Source organism: Mesocricetus auratus, unplaced genomic scaffold, assembly GCF_017639785.1.
Source record: "Mesocricetus auratus isolate SY011 unplaced genomic scaffold, BCM_Maur_2.0 Super-Scaffold_100018, whole genome shotgun sequence".
Classification (NCBI taxonomy): Eukaryota; Metazoa; Chordata; class Mammalia; order Rodentia; family Cricetidae; genus Mesocricetus; species Mesocricetus auratus.
Window position 1 is genome coordinate 16700916 of NW_024429199.1, and position 19994 is coordinate 16720909.

General features: G+C 41.3%; 1 protein-coding gene across 7 annotated transcripts in view; it reads left to right on the plus strand.

Moving 5' to 3' along the window:
• The window catches only part of Tpd52l1 (TPD52 like 1), a 113631-nt gene that overhangs the window by 73090 nt on the left and 20547 nt on the right, over positions 1-19994 (plus strand). For all 7 annotated transcript variants that reach the window (XM_040728222.1, XM_040728228.1, XM_040728223.1 and 4 more), the window contains exon 3: positions 12080-12228. In XM_040728222.1, the coding sequence (XP_040584156.1) occupies positions 12080-12228 (149 nt within the window). The remainder of the gene's footprint in view (positions 1-12079; positions 12229-19994) is intronic.

The following is a 19994-nucleotide window of genomic DNA, read 5'->3' on the forward strand; positions in this document are numbered from 1 at the left end:
AATAGATTGCCTAGGCCTCCTCACTGACATCCACATTCAGGGGGTATTGATCAGTCCCATGCTGGATTCCCAGCCATCAGTCTGTGATTCAAGAGCTAACCCTTGTCAGGTCAGCTGTTTCTGGGTGTTAAACCAGCCCAGTCTTAACCCCTTTGCTCATCAGTCCTCCCTCTCTGTCACTGGGTTCCTTGAGTTCAGCTCAGTGTTTAGCTGTAGGGGTCTGCCTCTGCTTCCATCAGCCACTGAATGAAGGTTCTGTTCCCCAGACTCTCTGGCCTTGGGACTGTAGGCTGGCACTTCCCAGATCTATGTCTAAAATCCATATATGAGAGAGTACATGCCATGTTTGTCTTTTGGTGACTGGATTACCTCACTCAGGACGGTTTGTTCTAGTGCCATCCATTTGCCTGCAAATTTCAGGATTCCATTGTTTTTTTCTGCTGAATAGTACTCCATTGTGTAAATGTACCACATTTTCTCTATCTACTCTTCAGTTGAGGGGCATCTAGATTGCTTCTAGGTTCTAGCTATTACAATAATGCTGACATGAACATAGTGGAACAGATGTCCTTGTCGTAAGAATGTGCATCTTTTGGGTATATGCCCAGGAGTGGAATTGCTGGGTCTTGTGATAGACTGATTCCCATTTTTCTGAGGAATCTCCATACTGATTTCCAAAGTGGCTGTACGAGTTGGCACTCCCATCAGCAGTGGACGAGTGTTCCCCTTTCTCCACATCCTACTCAGCATAAACTGTCATTGGTGTTTTTGATTTTAGGCATTCTGACAGGAGAAAGATGGTATCTCAGAATTGTTTTGATTTGTATTTCCCGGATGGCTAGGGATGTTGAGCACTTTCTCAAGTGCCTCTCAGCCATTTTAGACTCCTCTATTGAGAATTCTCTTATTTAGTTCTGTAGCACACTTTTTAATTGAATCCTTTGGTGTTTTGGAGACTTGCTTCTTGAGTTCTTTGTAAATTTTGGAGATCAGCCCTCTGTCAGATGTGGAGTTAGTAAATATCTTTTCCCATTCTGTGGGCTGCCTTTTTGTCTTGCTGACTGTGTCCTTTGCTTTACAGAAGCTTCTCAGTTTCAGGAGGTCCCATGTATTAATTGTTGACGTCTCTCTCTGTGCTACTGGTGTTATGTTCAGGAAGCAGTGTCCTGTACCAATTCGTTCAAAGGTACCACCTACTTTCCCTTCTAAGTGTTTCAGTGTGGCTGGATTTATGTTGAGGTCTTTGATCTATTTGTACTTAAGTTTTGTGCATGGCGATAGACATGGATCGATCCGCATTCTTCTACATGCCATCATCCAGTTATGCCAGCACCATTTGTTGAAGATGCTTTCTTTTTTCCATTGTGTATTTTTAGCTTCTTTGTTGAAGATCAGTTATTCATACATGTATAGGTTAATATCAGGGTGTTCAAGTCGATTCCATTGGTCTACCTGTCTATTTTTGTGTCAATACCAAGCTGTTTTCAGGACTACAGCTCTATAATAGAGCTTGAAGTCAGGGATGGTGATGCCTCCAGATGTTGCTTTGTTGAATAAGGTTGTTTTGGTTATCCTTGCTCTTTTGTTTTTCCATACAAAATTGATTATTATTCTTTCAAGGTCTGGGAAGAATTGTGCTCGTATTTTAATGGGGATTGCATTGAATCTGTAGATTGCTTTTGGCAAGATTGCCATTTTTTACTACATTGATCCTACCTTTCCAAAAGCATGGGAGATCTATCCATTTTTCTGGTGTCTTCTTTAATTTCTTTCTTTAAAGACTCAAAGTTCTTGCGATATAGGTCTTTCACTTGTTTGGTTAGTGTTATCCCAAGGTATTTTATGTTGTTTGTGGCAATTGTAAAGGGTGATGTTTCTCTGATTTCTTTCTCAGCCCTTTTATCGTCTGTATAGTAGGGTTACTGATTTTCTTAAGTTGATCTTGTATCCTGTCACTTTCCTGAAAGTGTTTATCAGCTGAAGGAATTCCCTGGTAGAATTTTTTTGGATCACTTATGTAAACTATCATATCATCTGCAAATAGTGAAAGTTTGACCTCTTCCTTTCCAATTTGTATACCTTTCATCTCCTTTTGTTGTCGTATGGCTCTAGCTAGAACTTCAAGTACAATATTGAAAAGGTATGGAGAAAGTGGACAGCCTTGTCTTGTTCCTGATTTCAGCGGTATCACATTGACTTTCTTTCCATTTAGTTTGATGTTGGCTGTTGGTTTGCTATATATAGCTTTTATTATGTTTAGGTATTCTCCTGTTATCCCAGATCTCTCCAAGACCTTTATCATGACGGGGTGTTGAATTTTGTCAAAGGCTTTTTCTGCATCAAATGAGATGATCATGTGATTTTGTTTCTCAGCTTGTTTATATTGTGGATTACATTGATGGATTTTCATATGTTGAACCATACCTGCATCACTGGGATGAAACCTACTTGATCATGATGAATGATTGTTTTGATGTGTTCTTGGATCCGATTTGCCAATATTTAATTGAGTATTTTTGCATCAATGTTCATGAGGGATATTGGTCTGAAGTTCTCTTTCTTAGTTGTGTCTTTGTGTGGCTTGGGTATCAAGGTTATTGAAGCCTCTTAAAAAGAGTTTGGCAAAGATCTTCTGCTTCTATTGTGTGGAATACTTTGAGAAGAATTGGTATAAGCTGTTCTTTGAATTTCTGGTAGAATTCTGCACGGAGGCCATCTGGAACTGGACTTTTTTTGGTTGGGAGACTTTTGATGATTGCTTCTGTTTCCATAGGGGTTATAGGTCTACTTAATTTGCTTATCTGTTCTTGATTTAATTTTGGCAAGCGATAGCTATCCAGAAATTTGTCCATTTCCTTTAAATTTTCAGATTTTGTGGTGTACAGAGAGGCCTTTTCCTTGCCAGCTACTTTGCTTTTTCCTCACCAGTTGCCTGGGCTCTGCCGCGTTGTAGTCCCCAAATAACACACAAGACACTGTATGAATTATGAAGCTGTTGGCCTTGCTTGTTTCTTACTGGCTAGCTCTGACTTAAGTATTTAATCCATGTAAGTACTTCTCTTACCGGATGGACATCTTACTTCTCTGGCAGGCTACATGATGACTCCCTGTGTTTCTCCTACCCAGAGTCCTCCTCGATTCCTAGTCCTACCTATCTTGCTTCCCTATTGGCCAACAGTGCTTTATTGACATATACACAGGACTTCCCCATTATCTCCTCTTTTCTGTCTATACAAAAATAAGATCTTAACTTTAACATAGTCAAATTATATATAACAGAACAGTTATCAAGTAAGAACACAGTTACAATATTTTGTCCATCAACATTTAGCAAGATTTAAAGAAAATATCATCCATCCCATCCTTGTGAGTCCAAAGTTCTATATGTCGCTTATCTTTTATCCTAAGGAAAACTATAATTATAACTATCTGCCTTCAACTCTATCAAAGACCACAGAAGGATAATATATAAACACTAGGATTGACAGAGACATCTTGCTACCTGAACAGTCACCTGAAGTTCCTTTGTAATGTTGGGGCATCCATCTTTAGCCCATAGGCCACAGTGTGTCTGGAAGACTTCTCAGCAAAGCAGGAAATTCCAAACTGTACATCTGCATCAGCAGTCTGTCAGTCATTTTTCTGTGTCCTGTAGAAAGTCTTGTAGACTCTTCCATGAAGCAGGAACCCTGGAGGACTATTTGAGTTCAGCAGTCACTTTCCTGTGGGTCCTGCATATTCAGTTTATACAGTAACAGTCCAGCCGTCTAGGCAAGAGCAGTTTCTTGCCCAAATATCTAATCTTTCCATGTTGAAAGCAAACTCCATGACTAGTTTCTTTGATGCCCATCTTCCTCTCAGATGTAACTGGTGATGCCGGGAGCAGACATTTCCCATTGTCAAGAAAAACCCTAAACAATTTTAAATGCCATTTTTGAAGGTCTTTGAAAGGTTTGAAGACTGTCTATCTATCTCAAATATATCTCTGTATATCTAGAAAACCTAACTTACCTAACTATAAATTCTGACTATTATAAGTAACTATCTATAGTCTGTATTTAATTATGTATTATGTTTTAAAAGATCAATGTAAACACAATACTTAAACAAGAGGAGAAATATACACATCCCAAAATTGACCTTGAATTTGTATCAATAAATGAAAAACCATATCAATACAAAGTACTCATTTCCATACCATAATCCCCTTTTTTCCTTTAAAAAGAGATTGGTTGTGATCATTAACCAATTATAAGCAACCCCATTCAAATGAAAACAAAGATTTATAAACAATATGGGGATTTGGACATCGGTCATTCCAAACTGCTTCCCGCTGGAAGGGGGCACTGTTCATACCATGGGGATCATGACAAAACTCAGAAACCTGTATAAGTCCTTATTTTCATGGTCTGTAAGACTGCATCATCTTAGCTGTTTTAAATGTTGAATCACTTGGACCATTGCTTCTGGGGGTCTTGGTTCATCAAACCACGGAAGCCTGGAAGGAATCCTCAGCTTTTCATTTTCTGTAGAAACATAAGCAAAAACTCTTTTCCAAAGTAACATATCCTTATACTTAAATTTTGAAGTCAAGGCATTTTTAAAAGATATAAGTTGAATTAATTCAGCAGCATTTACAATCAAGTGTACTTTAGTAGTTGTTCCTTCCTTAGCAATCAAAAAACTGAAAAACACAATAACATACACTGTCCAGACTCTCTGTGTATTTTTCTTCTTTACGTGGCTTATTGATTTATCTATTATTATTACCCTATTTCTATTACTTTTATTTCTTTATTTGTTTCTCTGAGACAGGGCGTCTCTGGAAATCTGCCTGCCTCTGCCTCTGCAGCAAATCCTACCGGCTTGTGCCACCCCAGACGGCTTCTCTATTTACCACTATGCCGTTTCTTTTTCTCTCTCAATCTTACATATATTTTTAAACACACTGTAAACCTTTAGAGGGTTTTCTTTATCCGAGTCTGACATTACTGTAAATCTTTATGTTTTTCTGGCCACGTGTCTCATCTGTTAAAACTGCGGCTGTTTAAACTGCAGTTTTTCCAAGATGGTGGGCATAAGCGTGATTCCAGCTCATTGTCTCAGTCTATTCTGACATCCAGCAAAGGCTGCCAGCTTGGAGATGTGGTCACTGCCAGTTCCAGCTGTTTGTACACACCTTTCAATTGCTAGCAGAGCCTCTTAAAAGAACAGCGCTGGGTTTTTTGTTTGTTTGTTTGTTTGTTTGTTTGTTTTGCTTATGCTGAGTCAGGAAGACTCCCTTAAGTGAGCCGCGTGAGTCTCTGCTTGTCTCTAGCAAAACAGAGCCCACCTGAGAAAATGCTGCCACCAAGAACCCATGCTTTTCTCTATTTTTTTTGTTTGTTTCTAAAATTCCTTTAAAGCTTTTGTCATTTTATGTGGAAATTCATGATTCCACTCCTGATCACCATTTGTAGAGAGAAGCCTTCCTACCAGCCTGGTTCCAGAGCCACATCAGTCCCAAAGAAACACACAGGAGGCTATATTAATTATGAAGCTGTTGGCCTTGCTTGTTTCTTACTGGCTAGCTCTGACTTACGTATTTAACCCATGTAAGCATTTCTTTTACCGGATGGACATCTTACTTCTCTGGCAGGCTACATGATGACTCCCTGTGTTTCTCCTACCCAGAGTCCTCCTCGATTCCTAGTCCCACCTATCTTGCTTCCATATTGGCCAATAGTGCTTTATTGACATATACACAGGACTTCCCCATCATTGTGGAGTACAGGTTTTCAAAGTATGACCTGATGATTCTTAGAGTCCATTGTTATGTCCCTCTTTTCATTTCTGATTTTTGTTAATTTGCATGTTCACACTCTGCTGTTTGGTAAGTTTGGACACATTTTTGTCTATCTTGTTGATTTTCTCAAAGAACCAACCCTTCGTTACATTGATTCTTTGTATTGTTTTCCTAGTTACTACTTTATTGATTTCAGCCCTCAGTTTGATTATTTCCTGGTGTCTACTCCTCCTGGGTGAGTTTGCTTCTTTGTGTTCTAGAGCTTTCAGTTGTGCTGTTAATTCTCTAATGTAACTATTTTCCAGTTTCTCCATGTGGGCACTTAGTGCTATGAACTTCCCCCGTAGCACTGCTTTCAAAGTGTCCCATAGGTTTGAGTAAGTTGTGTCTTCGTTCTCTTGAATTCTAGGAAGTCTTTAATTTCTTTTTTTATTTCTTCTTTGACCCAGGAATGGTGCAATTGTGCATTATTCAATTTCCATGAGTTTGTATGGTTTCTGCAGTTTGTGTTGTTGTTGAATTCTAATTTTAACGCATGGTGGTCTGATAAGATACATGGAGTTATTCCAGTTTTTTTGTACCTGTTGAGGTTTGATATGTTGCCAAGTATATGGTCAATTTTTGAGAAGGTTCCATGTGGCGCTTTTATTTGGATGGAATATTCTATAGATGTCTGTTAATCCCAATTGGGTCATAACTTCTATTAGCCCCTTTGCTTCTTTGTTATGTTTCTGTCTGGTATTCCTGTCTAGTGGTGAGAGTGTGGTATTGAAGTCTCCCACTATAAGTGTGTGGGGCTTTATGTGTGATTTGAGTTTTAGTAATGTTTCTTTTGTATTTGGGGCATAGATGTTCAGAATTGAAACTTCATCTTTGTGAATTTCTCCTGTGATGAGTATGTAATGACCTCCTTCATTTCTTTTGATCGATTTTATTTTAAAGTCTAATTTGTTAGATATTAGGATTGCTACCCCACTTGTTTCTTAGGTCAATTTGATTGGTAAATCTTTTCCCAACATTTGACTCTGAGGTAATTCCTGTCTTTGAGGCTGAGGTGTGTTTCTTGTATGCAGCAGAAAGATGGGTTCTGTCTTCGAATCCATTATCTTAGCCTGTGTCTTTTTATGGGCGAGTTAAGACCATTAATATTGAAGGATATTAATAACCACTGATTGCTCATTCTTCTTTGATTTGGAATGGTTGTTGTTGGTGGAATTCTACCCCCCTTTTTTCTTTTGGCTGTTGCTAAGGTGGGATTATCTAACGCCTATGTTTTTCTAGTTGTAGTTAACTTCCTTGGGTTGGAGTTTTCCTTCCAGAACTTTCTGTAGGGCCGGGTTAGTGGATATGTATTGCTTGAATCTAGTTTTGTCATGGAATATCTTATTTTCTCCATCGATAGTGATTGAAAGCTTTGCTGGGTATAGTAGTCTGCGCTGGCATCCATTGTCTCTTAGTGTTGGTAGAATATCTATCTAGGACCTTCTGGCTTTCAGAGTTTCCATGGAGAAGTCAAGTGTAATTCTGATAGGTTTGCCTTTATATGTTACTTGAACTTTTTTCTTAGCTGCTCTTAATATTCTTTCTTTATTCTCTATATTTGGGGTCTTGATTAGTATGTGGCAAGGGGACTTTTTTTGTGGTCCATTCTATTTGGTGTTCTGTAAGCTTCTTGTACCTTCATTGGCATGTCTTTCTTTAGGTTGGAGACGTTTTCTTCTATGAATTTGTTGAATATGTTTTCTGCCCCTTGAGGTGGGTTTCTTCACCTTCTTCTATACCTATTATTCTTAGGTTTGGCCTTTTCATGTTGTCCCATATTTCCTGGATATTTTGTGTTAGGGATTTGTTGGACTTAAGATTTTCTTTGATCAATGAATCAATTTCTCCTAGTGTATCTTCAACACCTGAGATTCTCTTTTTCATCTCTTAAATTCTGTTGGTTATGCTTGCATCTGTAGTATCTTACCCTTTGCCCAGCTTTTCTATTTCCAGCCTTCCTTCAGATTGTGTTTTTTTTAATTGTCTCTTTTTCATTTTTAACCCTTGCACTATTTGAATTGTTTCTTGCAATTTTTGCTTTGTCTTTTCATCTGTTTGTTGCTTTTTTGTATCTATTGGATTTTTTCTTCCATTTCTTGCATTTTTTGTTTGCTTTTTCCTTCCATTTCTTGCATTTTTTGGTTTGTTTTTTCTTCCATTTCTTTGAGGGATTTTCCTATATCCTCTTTTAGGGCCTCTGTCATTTTCATGAAGTTGTTTTTAAGGTCATTCTCTTCTGCCTCATTTGCTTTGGAATGTTGGAGTCTTGCTGGTGTGGAGTCTCTGGGATCTGGTGGTGTCATATTTGTTTTTCTGTGGCTGAGTGTGTTTTTGCATTGTTTCTTTCCCATCCCTTCTTCTAGTGGGTCCAGAAAGAGCCCCTTACTGGTTTGGTGGTTAGGGGACCAGAGTTCCCTTTCAGTGGGTACAACCAAATCCAATACTCTGGTAGTTCTCCTCTTCCAGGTCCTAGTCCTGGTCCCGTGGGTGGAGAAGAAGACTGGGAATCTGGGGTGGGTAGGCTCCCCCTGGTGGTCTGCAGGCACAGGTCCTGTTCCCCTGGTCCCATTGGTGGAAGAGAAGACCAGGAATCTGGTGTGTGTGGCTCCCGCTGGGATGGGAGGCTCTGTGGCAATCCCCAGGCACTCGAAGGCAGTCCCGGATACAGGGCCTGGTTACCTGGTCCCTTGGTCCGGTTGCTGGTCCTGTTGGTGAAACCTGGTTTGCTTTTTCAAGCCTAATATTTTTAAGGTTCTTCCATGCAGAAACATGGTCAAGGTTCATGCAAGCAGTAGCATGTATTAAGAGTTCATTTCTTGGTATGGATACACCGTATTCTACTTTATGTATATACAGAATTTGCTGTGTTCAAACCTTGAAGGACATGTGGCCTGTTTTCCCTCTTGTTTATAAACTGTCTTGATGTGAACATATGTGTTCTAAGTTTCTTGAGGTATATATGTAGAAATGGTGCTACAAGGCCAAATTGTAGGTCAGTATTTAACTTCGAGAAACCAGACAGTTTCCTACAGTGCTGAGACAACTTTATTTTTTCATCAATAATGGGTAAAGGTTCCTTTCCTTTACATCTTCAGTAACACTTGTTTTCTTGCTAATCATATTTAAATAATCAGTTAACCTCGGTCATAAATGTTTCTCACTGGTGGCGCACGCCTTTAATCCCAGCACTCGGGAGGCAGAGGCAGGCGGATCTCTGTGAGTTCGAGGCCGGGCTGGACCGATAGCCTCCAAAACAATACAGAGAAACCTTGTCTCATAAAAACAAAAAAAAAATGTTTCTCACATGGAGATTGTCTAGGGAGTTAAAAAAAATATAACCCTAACTAGTGTGTTCCAGGCCTGTCAACATCATATAGCAGGAACCCGTCTCAAAGGAATAAATATTTAAAAAGAAGTCAAGGAACCAACTGTCTATTTCTCATGAAGATGTAATTTTAAGCCGAGGGAAAGAATATTCTAAATGCTTTGATCAGTGTGATTTACCTGCATTTCACATCATTTTAGATTTGATGTGACTAACAGAAATGCTCACAACACAGACTTCACATCTCACCTGGAGCAGAATATCTGGGGTACTTGTCAGACATTGTAAGATGTCTGCTCTTACTTAATACTTCGGAATCTCATAGTAATGAAAGTGGGGGCTCGGCATTTTACATTTGCTCTTGGGGTGATTTTTATGAACCCTGGCTAAGTCGCTCCTATAATGGAACCCTCAAACATCGAGACTGGTTTGTTTAGGTTCATAGTTTCAGAAGTGGTGACCCATAGTATTGGCTGTATTGCTGGAGGTAACATGGATGCTACGGTGACACATTGTGTCATGGTGGGAGTGTGTGGCTGAGAAGATGGTTCACATTATGGTTGGCAAGAAGCAAAAAAGCAAAATAACAACAACAAAAACCAAAAGGCCATGGGAGAAAGCAGCATCCGCAACATCACCCATGAGGGCACATCCAAACTCCCTTTCATTAGGCAATACTTCCCTTCTTTTTGTCACTTCCTAAGCTGAGAACCATGCATTTGACACATGGCCTTTGGGGTATGCTCCTCCAGATCCAAACTATAGAGATTATTAGAGATAAGTAGGTCACCTCAAATTTCTATCGCTTTGTGGGGAGACTCAAATTTTTATTAAAAATTCTAATGGAAATTGATTCATTTTATTTTCTCTGTTCCTCCACAACATATAAGTCACTCACTATGTCTGTACAACTCCATGTGCATGAGGCTGAACTATCAATATCTGTAAGCCCCTTTTTCTGCCCTACATTGGTAATTTACCCCTGCAAGTAAGTTTTCCCAAGATTCTTACCACATAGTAGAAACTACAGAAACATCCTACATATCCATCCCACCCCAAGGAGGAACCAGACTCCCAGTAATTTCAGTCACTCAAAGTGAAAGAAGCAGGAGAGCTCTAGCTATCAAAGAGTAAAGGAAGATGTGATGCCCAAGCATTGTCTGTGGTACAGGAACAAGGGATCTCCATATTAGGCAGCAGATGGAGCACAGGAAGACACTTTGACAAAATGAAGTATGACATGATAATAAAGAACAGAGAAGTGCAATTTTAAAATAACCCTGTGTTCTCATGTAATGGGGAGACTGAAGCTTGTACCCTCAGGTAGTCTGAGTGTCCTTTTGCAACTATCAGCTGATGCATGCACACAGAAGACTTTGCTCATCAAGAGAAAGGCATGCTTCTCCTGATTATGAGTACATATGGGATGTGTGATTCAGTCTCTCTTCTGGAAATGTTTCCAAGAACACATAAAAACATTCCATGAACATAAAGAAATGCATGACATTAAGCTGTCAGAACACTTTCCTGATATTAAAAAACCCTAACATATTGCTCTATCATCGTGTGCTGTTTACAGTGCTTCTCCTGCGTGTTTGAGCCTTTGTCCCTGAAGTGGTTATCTGTGGTGTGAGGCTTCCCATCGAGGGGAGCAGTTCAGAGTGCCTGCTTATCATGCATGAGGCCTTGGGTTTAGTCCCCACCATGGCCAAAACAGAAGAAAAATCACACCATCACTCCTGCTGTTTGGTACTGGAAAAGTCTTCTTGTGCCACAGAACAGACTTTGTTTCAAAGGTAGTCATCGTTCTTCAGAAGCTTGTTCTCTGGTGACACAGGAAGGTATCTGTAAGATGTCTGGTGGGACTGTCCCCAAGTCAGAAATAAAGTGAAACTGTGAATGGAAATGAGACACAGCTCCCCCCCCCCAAAAAAACCCAACACTCAGAACACTATGGAAGCTGGCAGATTTCTGCTACCCCTGCACATGTGAAGTACGGAGGACGTTCTCATAATAGTTTTGCTTGCCTTGCTGAAGGAAAACATGAATGCCTGTGCTTCCCAGAAGCCAAGATGGGAAATTAAGTCCTAAGAGCAGAGCAATTCATGTAGTTGTAATATAAAGCATGCCACATGCAGTTAAATCAGGCTTTGGGAACTTTAAATGAATTTTAAAGAATATTACAATATCCCAAACTTTGAGTATTTTATGTAACTCCTTAGAAATGAACTTGCAAAAACAGTTTTATAGTGATCTCCTTGCATGCAGAAAGGAGGCAAAAGTTGTGTCTTGCATCCAAAGCCTTTTAGGTAGCCTTTCACAGTGGCTTTATTTGTATTAGATAAATCCAAGTGCTCCTTAGCAATAAACTGGCAAGCCAGAGCCAACAGAGTAGTACACACACGAGCCTTGGCATGACTGCACTCACACAATATGGAAATATAATAAAAATACTATTTTCTTGTAGGCTTACAGGGGATTTTTATTTTCTTGTATGTCTTGGTGCCCAATCTGAATCAGTTAGAAGGAAATCTATGTACTCTGAGATCATTAAAGCTAAGCACCCTGTATTATGTTTCAGCTTCACAGAGTGGATTGTCATTTGCATAGTTAAATTTGGGGCTGGCAGCTTGAGGCCACTAACAGGCTTCAGGCACTCCACCGAAGCATTGCAACATTTTTGTTTTATTTTGTTTTTTGGTTTTGGTTTGGTTTGGAGACAGGGTTTCTATGTATTGTTTTGGAGACTGTCCAGGAACTCGCTCTGTAGACCAGGCTGGTCTCAAACTGTAGACCAGGCTGCCTCTGCCTCCCGAGTGCTGGGATTAAAGGTATGCGCCACCAATGCCCGGTGCATCGCAACCTTTTAGAAATGTATTTTTCACTAGCTCTGATGGTACACCCCGCCATTTTTCTCTCACCTGCAGCTAGAAGACGAAATTACAACATTACGACAAGTTTTGTCAGCAAAGGAAAGACATCTGGTTGAGATCAAACAGAAGCTCGGCATGAACCTGATGAACGAGTTAAAGCAGAATTTCAGCAGGGGCTGGCACGACGTGCAGACCACAACTGCGTGAGTATGTGGGCAGGACTTCAGCAAGCTAGGCGGTCTGCAGTCTCGCCGCTCTTCTTGGTTCCCACTGGTTTTTCCTACAGGGTTGATATGGTGCTTGCAGGTATGAAGAAGGTATTTTCTTTAGGAGCAGAGGAAAGAAATGTGAGTGATAAGTATATTGCATGTGAAGTAAACCATTAAAGAACTTCCTGCAATGAGCCTGTGTTGACAAAAACTCTTAATTCTGGGGACTAAGAATGCAGCCCAGCTGGTAGAGTGCTTGCCTAAATATAGAAAATCCTGGGCTCATGCTCTTACACTGCATGGAAGTGTGGTGGGCTTTCTTTCCCTTCTAGCATGGGGAGGTAGAGGTCGGAGGATCAGAAATCCAAGGTCATCCTCAACTACATACCAAGTTAAATACCAGCCTGTGAGACACCAGACCCTACCTCAAAATCCAAACAACCAGCTCAAGCTCTAATAAACACGGGGTGCACGTATCTCTGTGGAGGGTTATGGAGTTCTCTGGATATGCCCAGGAATGAAATAGCCGGATCATAGGATAGTTCTGTTTTTAATACTTGGGAAATCTCTCTATTTTAATTTTTATTCATTTCGCATACTGTTATGATAAATGTGGAGAGGAACCTTGCATGTGGGACCTTGGCGGATTCCATGGCAGGAGAGCTTGACCCAAGGTCAGGGACAAACATGCCAGACAAACAGAGCTTAGTGAGAAGTTTTATTAGAAAGGGGAGGGAGGGGGAAGGAAAGAGAAAAGAGACACAGAGACAGAGAGGACAGAAGAGAAGAGGGAGACAGGAAAAGCCCTGTCTGCCCCAGGGGAACTGGGGGAAGAGGGAAAGAGAGAGGGGAAAGAAAAGAGAACGAAAGTGGGCAGGGTCTGTCTTTTAAAGGGTCCTTTGCACCTGTGTGCAGACTATGCAATCATGGAACCCTGGGCTGACCAGGGTACTGCCTGAGTGCATTCTGCCAGGTGACAGGGTAGGCCAGCATAATGCCTAATCCTTACACACACCAACCACAGTACCCCATCCCTCCCGCCTCCCACTTCATGCCCCCATTTCCCATCTACTCTTCAGAAATGTCGAGTCAACAAAGCTTAGCACAAAACTGATTTCCAAATGGCTATCTTAATTTGTACCCCCCAAGACTGAATAAGATTCCTATCTCTCCACATCCCTTCCAACATTTGTTGTCAGCTTTATTGGTTCCAGCCATTCTGACTGGAGTGAGTTGGTGTCTCATGTCTTCTGGGAATGGGCAGAGGCTTCCCAGGAAATTGGGTGCCACTGCCTCTTTTTACTCTTGTATCTCTTTCTGATCCTGTAACCTTGGTGATTGTCAGTTATCATGGGGTGGAAAGGCCAGGAGACTTGGCTTTGGGATGGGATAGTATAGTAGCAAAGTTAGAGTTGTCTGGTAGTAACTCTGGCAACCCTCTCACATCCAACCAGTTTTAGCTAGCCCACTTGAAGCAAGACTCCTGGCATTGAGGCATCTTTGGTTGGCAGCAGGGCAGGGCTATGTTTTGAAGTTAGCTGTTTCCTGGAACAAGGAGTATGTAGGCCTCAGACAGAGTTCATCATTGCCAATTTTCTGTTCTGTTCAAGATGAGTGTCAAGATGATAAACAGTGAGCTTGTGGCGGGGAGCTAGAGCACATGCCTAAAAGCTGTCATAGATCTTTAGGGCTAACACAGAGCCTACAAAACAGCCTCCTGAGGACCCTTCTTGACATTATGTTTCCCAAAAATAGTTATCTTTGAATGGTGGCAAAGATGAGTTCTTTTTCAGTCCCAGAATCAGGCATGTCATAACTGGCATGAAGAGAGTATTAGTATATGTATATGTAGGGTATGTATATGTATTAGTATAGAGGTATTAGTATATGTCTGGTATGGAGACAGACATGGACACCCTCCACCCCCACCCCCAACCCCATGGAGGGTAACCGTGTTCTAAGCAGTTGATGGAGGGAAGTCTTTTGATTGTTCAGCCCTGCTTATTGAACATCCCCAAGGCTTAGTGTTAGTTCTCCTCAGTCCTTGCAAACACAGAGACTTGAATGTCTGAGCGTCATGGTGCCCGTCCATAGGCCCAGGCACTACTTGTCCAGGGAGAATTCTAGCCCCTTGTGTCATCTGCCTTTTGAGGTCTGTGTCAAGCCTTGCAGCTATAAACCACGGGGGTTCTTCAGACTCTCCAGAAACAGCCAGAGGCAGGCAGTTGTGATCTCAGCAGCCATATTGTAATGTAGTGATGCTGAGTCCAGCAGGACAGGGAAAATTGGACATGTTATTGGGAGGATTATAGCCAGATATTGAGAAAAACTGGGAAAATCAATGATAATGTTGAACTTTGCACAAATCCTGCAAATGGGGAAGTCTGAAAAATATGCCCCCACTCCTACACCCACCACAACCCCCATCTCTGCTCTAGGAAACCACTGTCTGCCAAGGCCATCCCATCCATATGCCTTGAGTAAGATGCCCAATGCCCCTGATTTACCTGTGATCAAGACACATTCCGACCTTTCTAGCTCCCACGCATTGCCTCGTGAAGGATTAGCTGAACTCTGTATCTCCACTGATCAACTGGAGCAACACCCAAATCTTTGGTTCAGTTTCTCTCATTCCCTTAGGACCCTGGGTTTAGTTCACTCTTGGTCTGAACCAGCAACACAGCCTGGCAGGAAGGTGAGACACAGCCAGGTCTCTTATTGTTGCTATCCATTGCTAAATACAGTTTTTAACCCCCACTCTGTGTGTATGGGTGTGTATGATATAGGTACATATTCATGTATCTGTGTGTGCGTGTGTTCATGGGGTGAATACAGAAGTCAGAGGTCAATCTTTTATGCTTTCCTGTATCACCTTCCATCTTATCTTTTGAGCCAGGGTCACTTACTGGACCTGAGCATCTCAGTTCATATTGTCAGTGAACTCTGGGGGTCTCTCTGTCTCTCATTCCCCAGCAGTCGGGGGACAAATGCATGCTGTGCTCACTTTGTTGGTAGATACTTAGGGCTACAAACCCAAGTCCTCATGCTTCTGCAGCAGATGTTTTCCCAGCTGAGCCCTATCCTCATCCTCCCTTCATCTTTTCTCTTAAACTGTAAATGGGCAGGGCTTTTTTTCTCAGAGTATTTGACACTCACCATGTATTTTCAATTAATCTAAGAAATTCATTCAGAGTTTTTGTACAGATTGTAGGAAACTAAAATGAAAGGTGTTGCCTCTAATCTTTGGGAATATACCTTATGTTTCTCTTGAAGAGAATAGTTAAAGTTGGGTTTTTACCTACAAGTTGCTTGCCTTGCAATGCTTTTATTTTATACAAGTGAATATATTGGATTCTTTTTAACACACATGAGATGTTTAGCTATGGCTCTTTTTAGAAATATTTTTGTTAAGACTTTATTATATGAAAACAGAAAAGGACAAGCTCATTTGTCTCAAATCCTAGAAGAAAGGCATTCAGACGTCTACTGTAGAATATGATGCTGATTGTGGTCAACTCATGTATTAACTTCAATGGGTTCCTATCTGTTAATTTCTATCAAGAAGAGGTCTGAGTTTGTCAAACAATTTTTCATCATTCATTAATATCAGTATGCATGATTTTTCCTGAAACATGATTTTTATCATTGCAAAAAGACTTTATTATAAAGTACTTGAAAATAAAAGTACTTGAAAATAAAAGTACTTGAAAATAAAAAATAAATAAAATTTCACACACTAAAATTGACTAGATCCAAAGTGCATATATAGCTCTTCTTGATGATTAAAATGTTTCCTTGTTAGGTGCTCTTGTATGAAAAAGGTTTTTACATATAAAATGTTTCTTCTTTTTGTGTGTGGAGTACTAGTGGCTGATGGGAAATCAGAAGGGCTTCTTATCCAAAACCTTTACTTTAGCACCAAGGTCAGCCAACAGGAATTCTTTTGCCTTTGTGATATGCATTTCTTCCCTGCTTCGTTTATTAGCCTGTAAAGATACTGCCTTCACAGATGTCTATTACATGTGTGGAAATTAGTTTTTCTCTTTGCAGTTCTTTGCCTCTAGGCTTAGTGCCTCATAGTAAGAAGTACCACTGATGATTGACAGAAATTATTTCAGTTTTTGTGAGATGCAAATTTTACCTACTAGTTCTTAAGTACTAATTCTGAGAACTTTTGGTGCTGTGAAGATGCCCTTTGTATGAGGAGATGTACCTGAGAGTAGCCCAAGGCTCCCCAGAGTAGCTGCCTTCATTTCCATTAGAACAGTTGCAACTCTTTCCCTGCAGTGTGGCCCATCTGCCCTCCAGGTTTCTGTGTGCATGGACCCAAAGCTTCATCTAGCTAGGATGCATCCTAAGGAAGACAGAAAAGAATCAGGGTTTTCAAAGTTCCTCTCCAGGGGCTTGTTAACTGACCTTCCCTCATCAGATGACAATAGCTACGAAAGGTTATAAACCACACACATGTGTGCAACAACTTAAAATAAGTATTGCAACAATACCACACCAACAACCTCCAGAAAAGGACAGTGGAGTATTAGACACTAGGTTAAATAAGCTTATCTATCAATAGCCTGGGCTTCTATCTTTGCTCTTTGATGACCACTACCAATGAATTGCCCTGACAATGTGTGGCCGAACATGCTTCAATTTCCCTGGGTCTGGTTCCCTCTGCATTTAATTTAGGTTTCTGGGCTTCAAGCCATATTGATCTAAACTTCATCTGGCCTCCCTAATTTACTTCAGGAATTACCAAATGTGAGCAGAGTAGTTTTATGGCTGGAGATGGGGAGTAAGTACAAGAGGAAATAGCTGTGCAGGGTGTGTCCAGTGTGCCAATCTGTGCTGGGGGCATGAAGAGGAGAGAGGCATATGTATCCTGAAATGTGACATCACAGGCAGGCTAATTCCAGGAAGTCTTCAAGCCTATTCATACAGGGAAGAACGGGTAGTCTCTGTTTTTTTTCATGTCTGACAAAACAAATTGGTGTAGCCAAGCATCTACTGGGTGTAAAACTTCTTGTTGGGTGAATAGCACAGATTTAGTCCCTGGCGTTATAGAATCAGAAAGATGAGAATTTTGTTTGGTTTGTTCATGAATGATAAATACAGGGCAGTGTGGTATGCGAAGCAGGACAGGAGCTCTGCCTGGGAATACTGCCACTCCAGGGGCTGTGCAAAGCAGGGTTTCCAAGGAGTCCTCAGAATGTCATCTGTTCAAGAGACACAGGTGGTGCCTCTTGAGGGTGGCACATACTGTTGATGGCACAGCAGGACAGAAAGCTCTAGTCCCAAGGAGAGCATCCAGTTAGTGTGCTTGGTTTGGGAAGAGGGGCAGGTACCTCTGTTGATGGAGTTACCTTTCTTCTGCAGGCAACAGAAAGCCATTAAAGGGTCCTACCCAGGCATTGATGCAACAAGTGCTAAGGAATGTCTGCTATTAGGCAATTAGTATGTACAGGTTAATCTAGACCTCTAGATAACAAGATTGACAAGGTGCCTCCCTTTCTTTCGGTGTGGAAAGAGAACAAGCAAGAAACGAGTGACGAAATCAACCAGTGAGAAGCTGCCAGGGAGGACTTAGCAGGATGTGCTGTGAGGACAACAGTAGAGGGTGATCTGCCAGGAAGAGATTGGAGGACAGGGTTGGGGCTGCTGGGACGGAGTCCCAGCAGAACAATCTTGTTCTGGAGCCTGATTCCAGCAGACTTAACAGACCAGAAAGATCCAGGGCTAAATGACCCAGAGAAGAACTTTCAGGCTGAGAAAAAGTGGATGCCAGGACTCTGAGGCATGAACTAGTTTTGAAGCGTTGGGGGTGCCAAAGGCTTCTCTAGACTCTATGTGGTGAGATGAGAGCAGTCACTGAGGCCTCTAGGGCAAGCGAGAATTCACTGCCAAGGGCTTTAGATGCTGCTGGAAAGCTTGGAGCAGGAAATGGCCTGGGCTGATGCACATTTATGGATCATTTCCATTAGATTACGTAATAGATTGTGGAGGGGTGTGGGTGGGAATTGGAAAATCATTTGTGAGACTATCATAAGTAAGAGCCATGGAGAACAGGAGAAGGGTATGGAAGTCAGTCTGACAAGAAGTCCCAGTAGTTTGGAGCAGATAATGAGGGGAGCAAAGTGATGGAATGTGACTCACGTGGGTGCGTGGACTACACAGTATCCATTCTGTTTATTACAGTGTCAGTGGAGCATTGCTGTGACTCTCACGTGGATGCGTGGACTACACAGTATCCATTCTGTTTCTTACAGTGTCAGTAGAGTATTGCTGTGACTCTCAAGGGCTGTAGCTGTGACAGCCTGGATTCTGTGTACATAGGGAATGAGACCGTGCCAGTACCAATGTCGTGATGGTTCAGTGTGTTAAAACCTGTATGCAGATGGTGCCAGGTGCTTTTCTGGCTTGCAGGGACTCTACACTGTCTTCTGGAAGATTGAGACACAGAGGTAGAGCTAACACACTCAATAACTGTTTCAATCATGTCTGAACTACCCCATAAGGAAACTTGAGAAAAGTTAAAAGCAGAGGGTGTGTGTGTGTGTGTGTGTGTGTGTGTGTGTGTGTGTGTGTGTGTGTGTGTTTGTGTGAAGTCATTTGCCCATGGGTATCATTGAAAGCTGTAAGAGTAGACTTAGAAACTGATACATCAAATGACTGTGGTCTCCCTAACCTTTAAGAGTGAACTTTCCTTGGTAGAGAAGAGCCAACCCCTTACAGTTGGAGAGTTAAGTTGGTGAACCATACACTTTCTGGACAAAGTCTTCCCCTAACCCTATTTGCTTGACTGCTGAGGGAAAGTGGGGGAGGGGCCTTATTAATCATATGTTGGAAGGATGATAACAAAATGACTTCCCCCTAAGTTAATTAAATCCCGCTTTATTAGTGTTTATGACTCCCATCCTAGCATGCATTCTATATCGTATAGGATCAAATGTGACTGTGAGAGAATCATGACCTGTGGCAAGTTAGCTGCGAAGAATTAGACTTCAAAGCACTGAAAAGCATTCCAGCCTTCAGAAAATGTGTGTGATTCCCAGAGGCGATACTTTGCATAATGATTAGGCAATTGTGACCTATTTAGTTTGATTTATAATGAAAAGAAAATCTATGGTATGCTAATGAAAGATCTTGGCATATTTTCTTCAGCAATAGGATACAAATTGCCATAGGACCCAATGAGGAAGAATAATTACATAATGAACTCAAAATTGTCTCCTTTGTAGAAACAGTTGAGGAATATAGAAGCAGGACAGGACAAGGGTCATCTGTGAGTGAGCATGAGTGTGTGTGTGGGGGGCATGTTGTTGCTCTTGTTCTTGTCCATTTCGTTCATACTTAGACTTCTTTTATTGCCTTTTAGACCTCAGGAGGCAGGGTGCAGATGGATGGCTTAGAGTCAGTATGCTTGTTTATGTATTCGATGTTATGCTTTGTGAACCCATGAATTTCTCCCGCTAGTAGACTTCTGTGCATTGTGCCACAGACCAAATGGGAGGTCCACAGAGGGTAGGAGTCTTTAAAAAGGAATGTCTACTCCTCCATCTTTTGTGAGAAGCTCAATAATGAAGTTATACATAAAGAAGACTACAGCATTTCAGAAGCTTCACAGTGCTTGAGAAGTGAGGTTCAGTTTGTGATTTTATTTGCTCTTTGCTGATGGACTCAATTTCCAGGTCACCATGGTCGGAATGATAATTATCTCTCTTTGTGAAGTATGCTCTGCAGCTCTGCTGCATTCAAGTATCAGT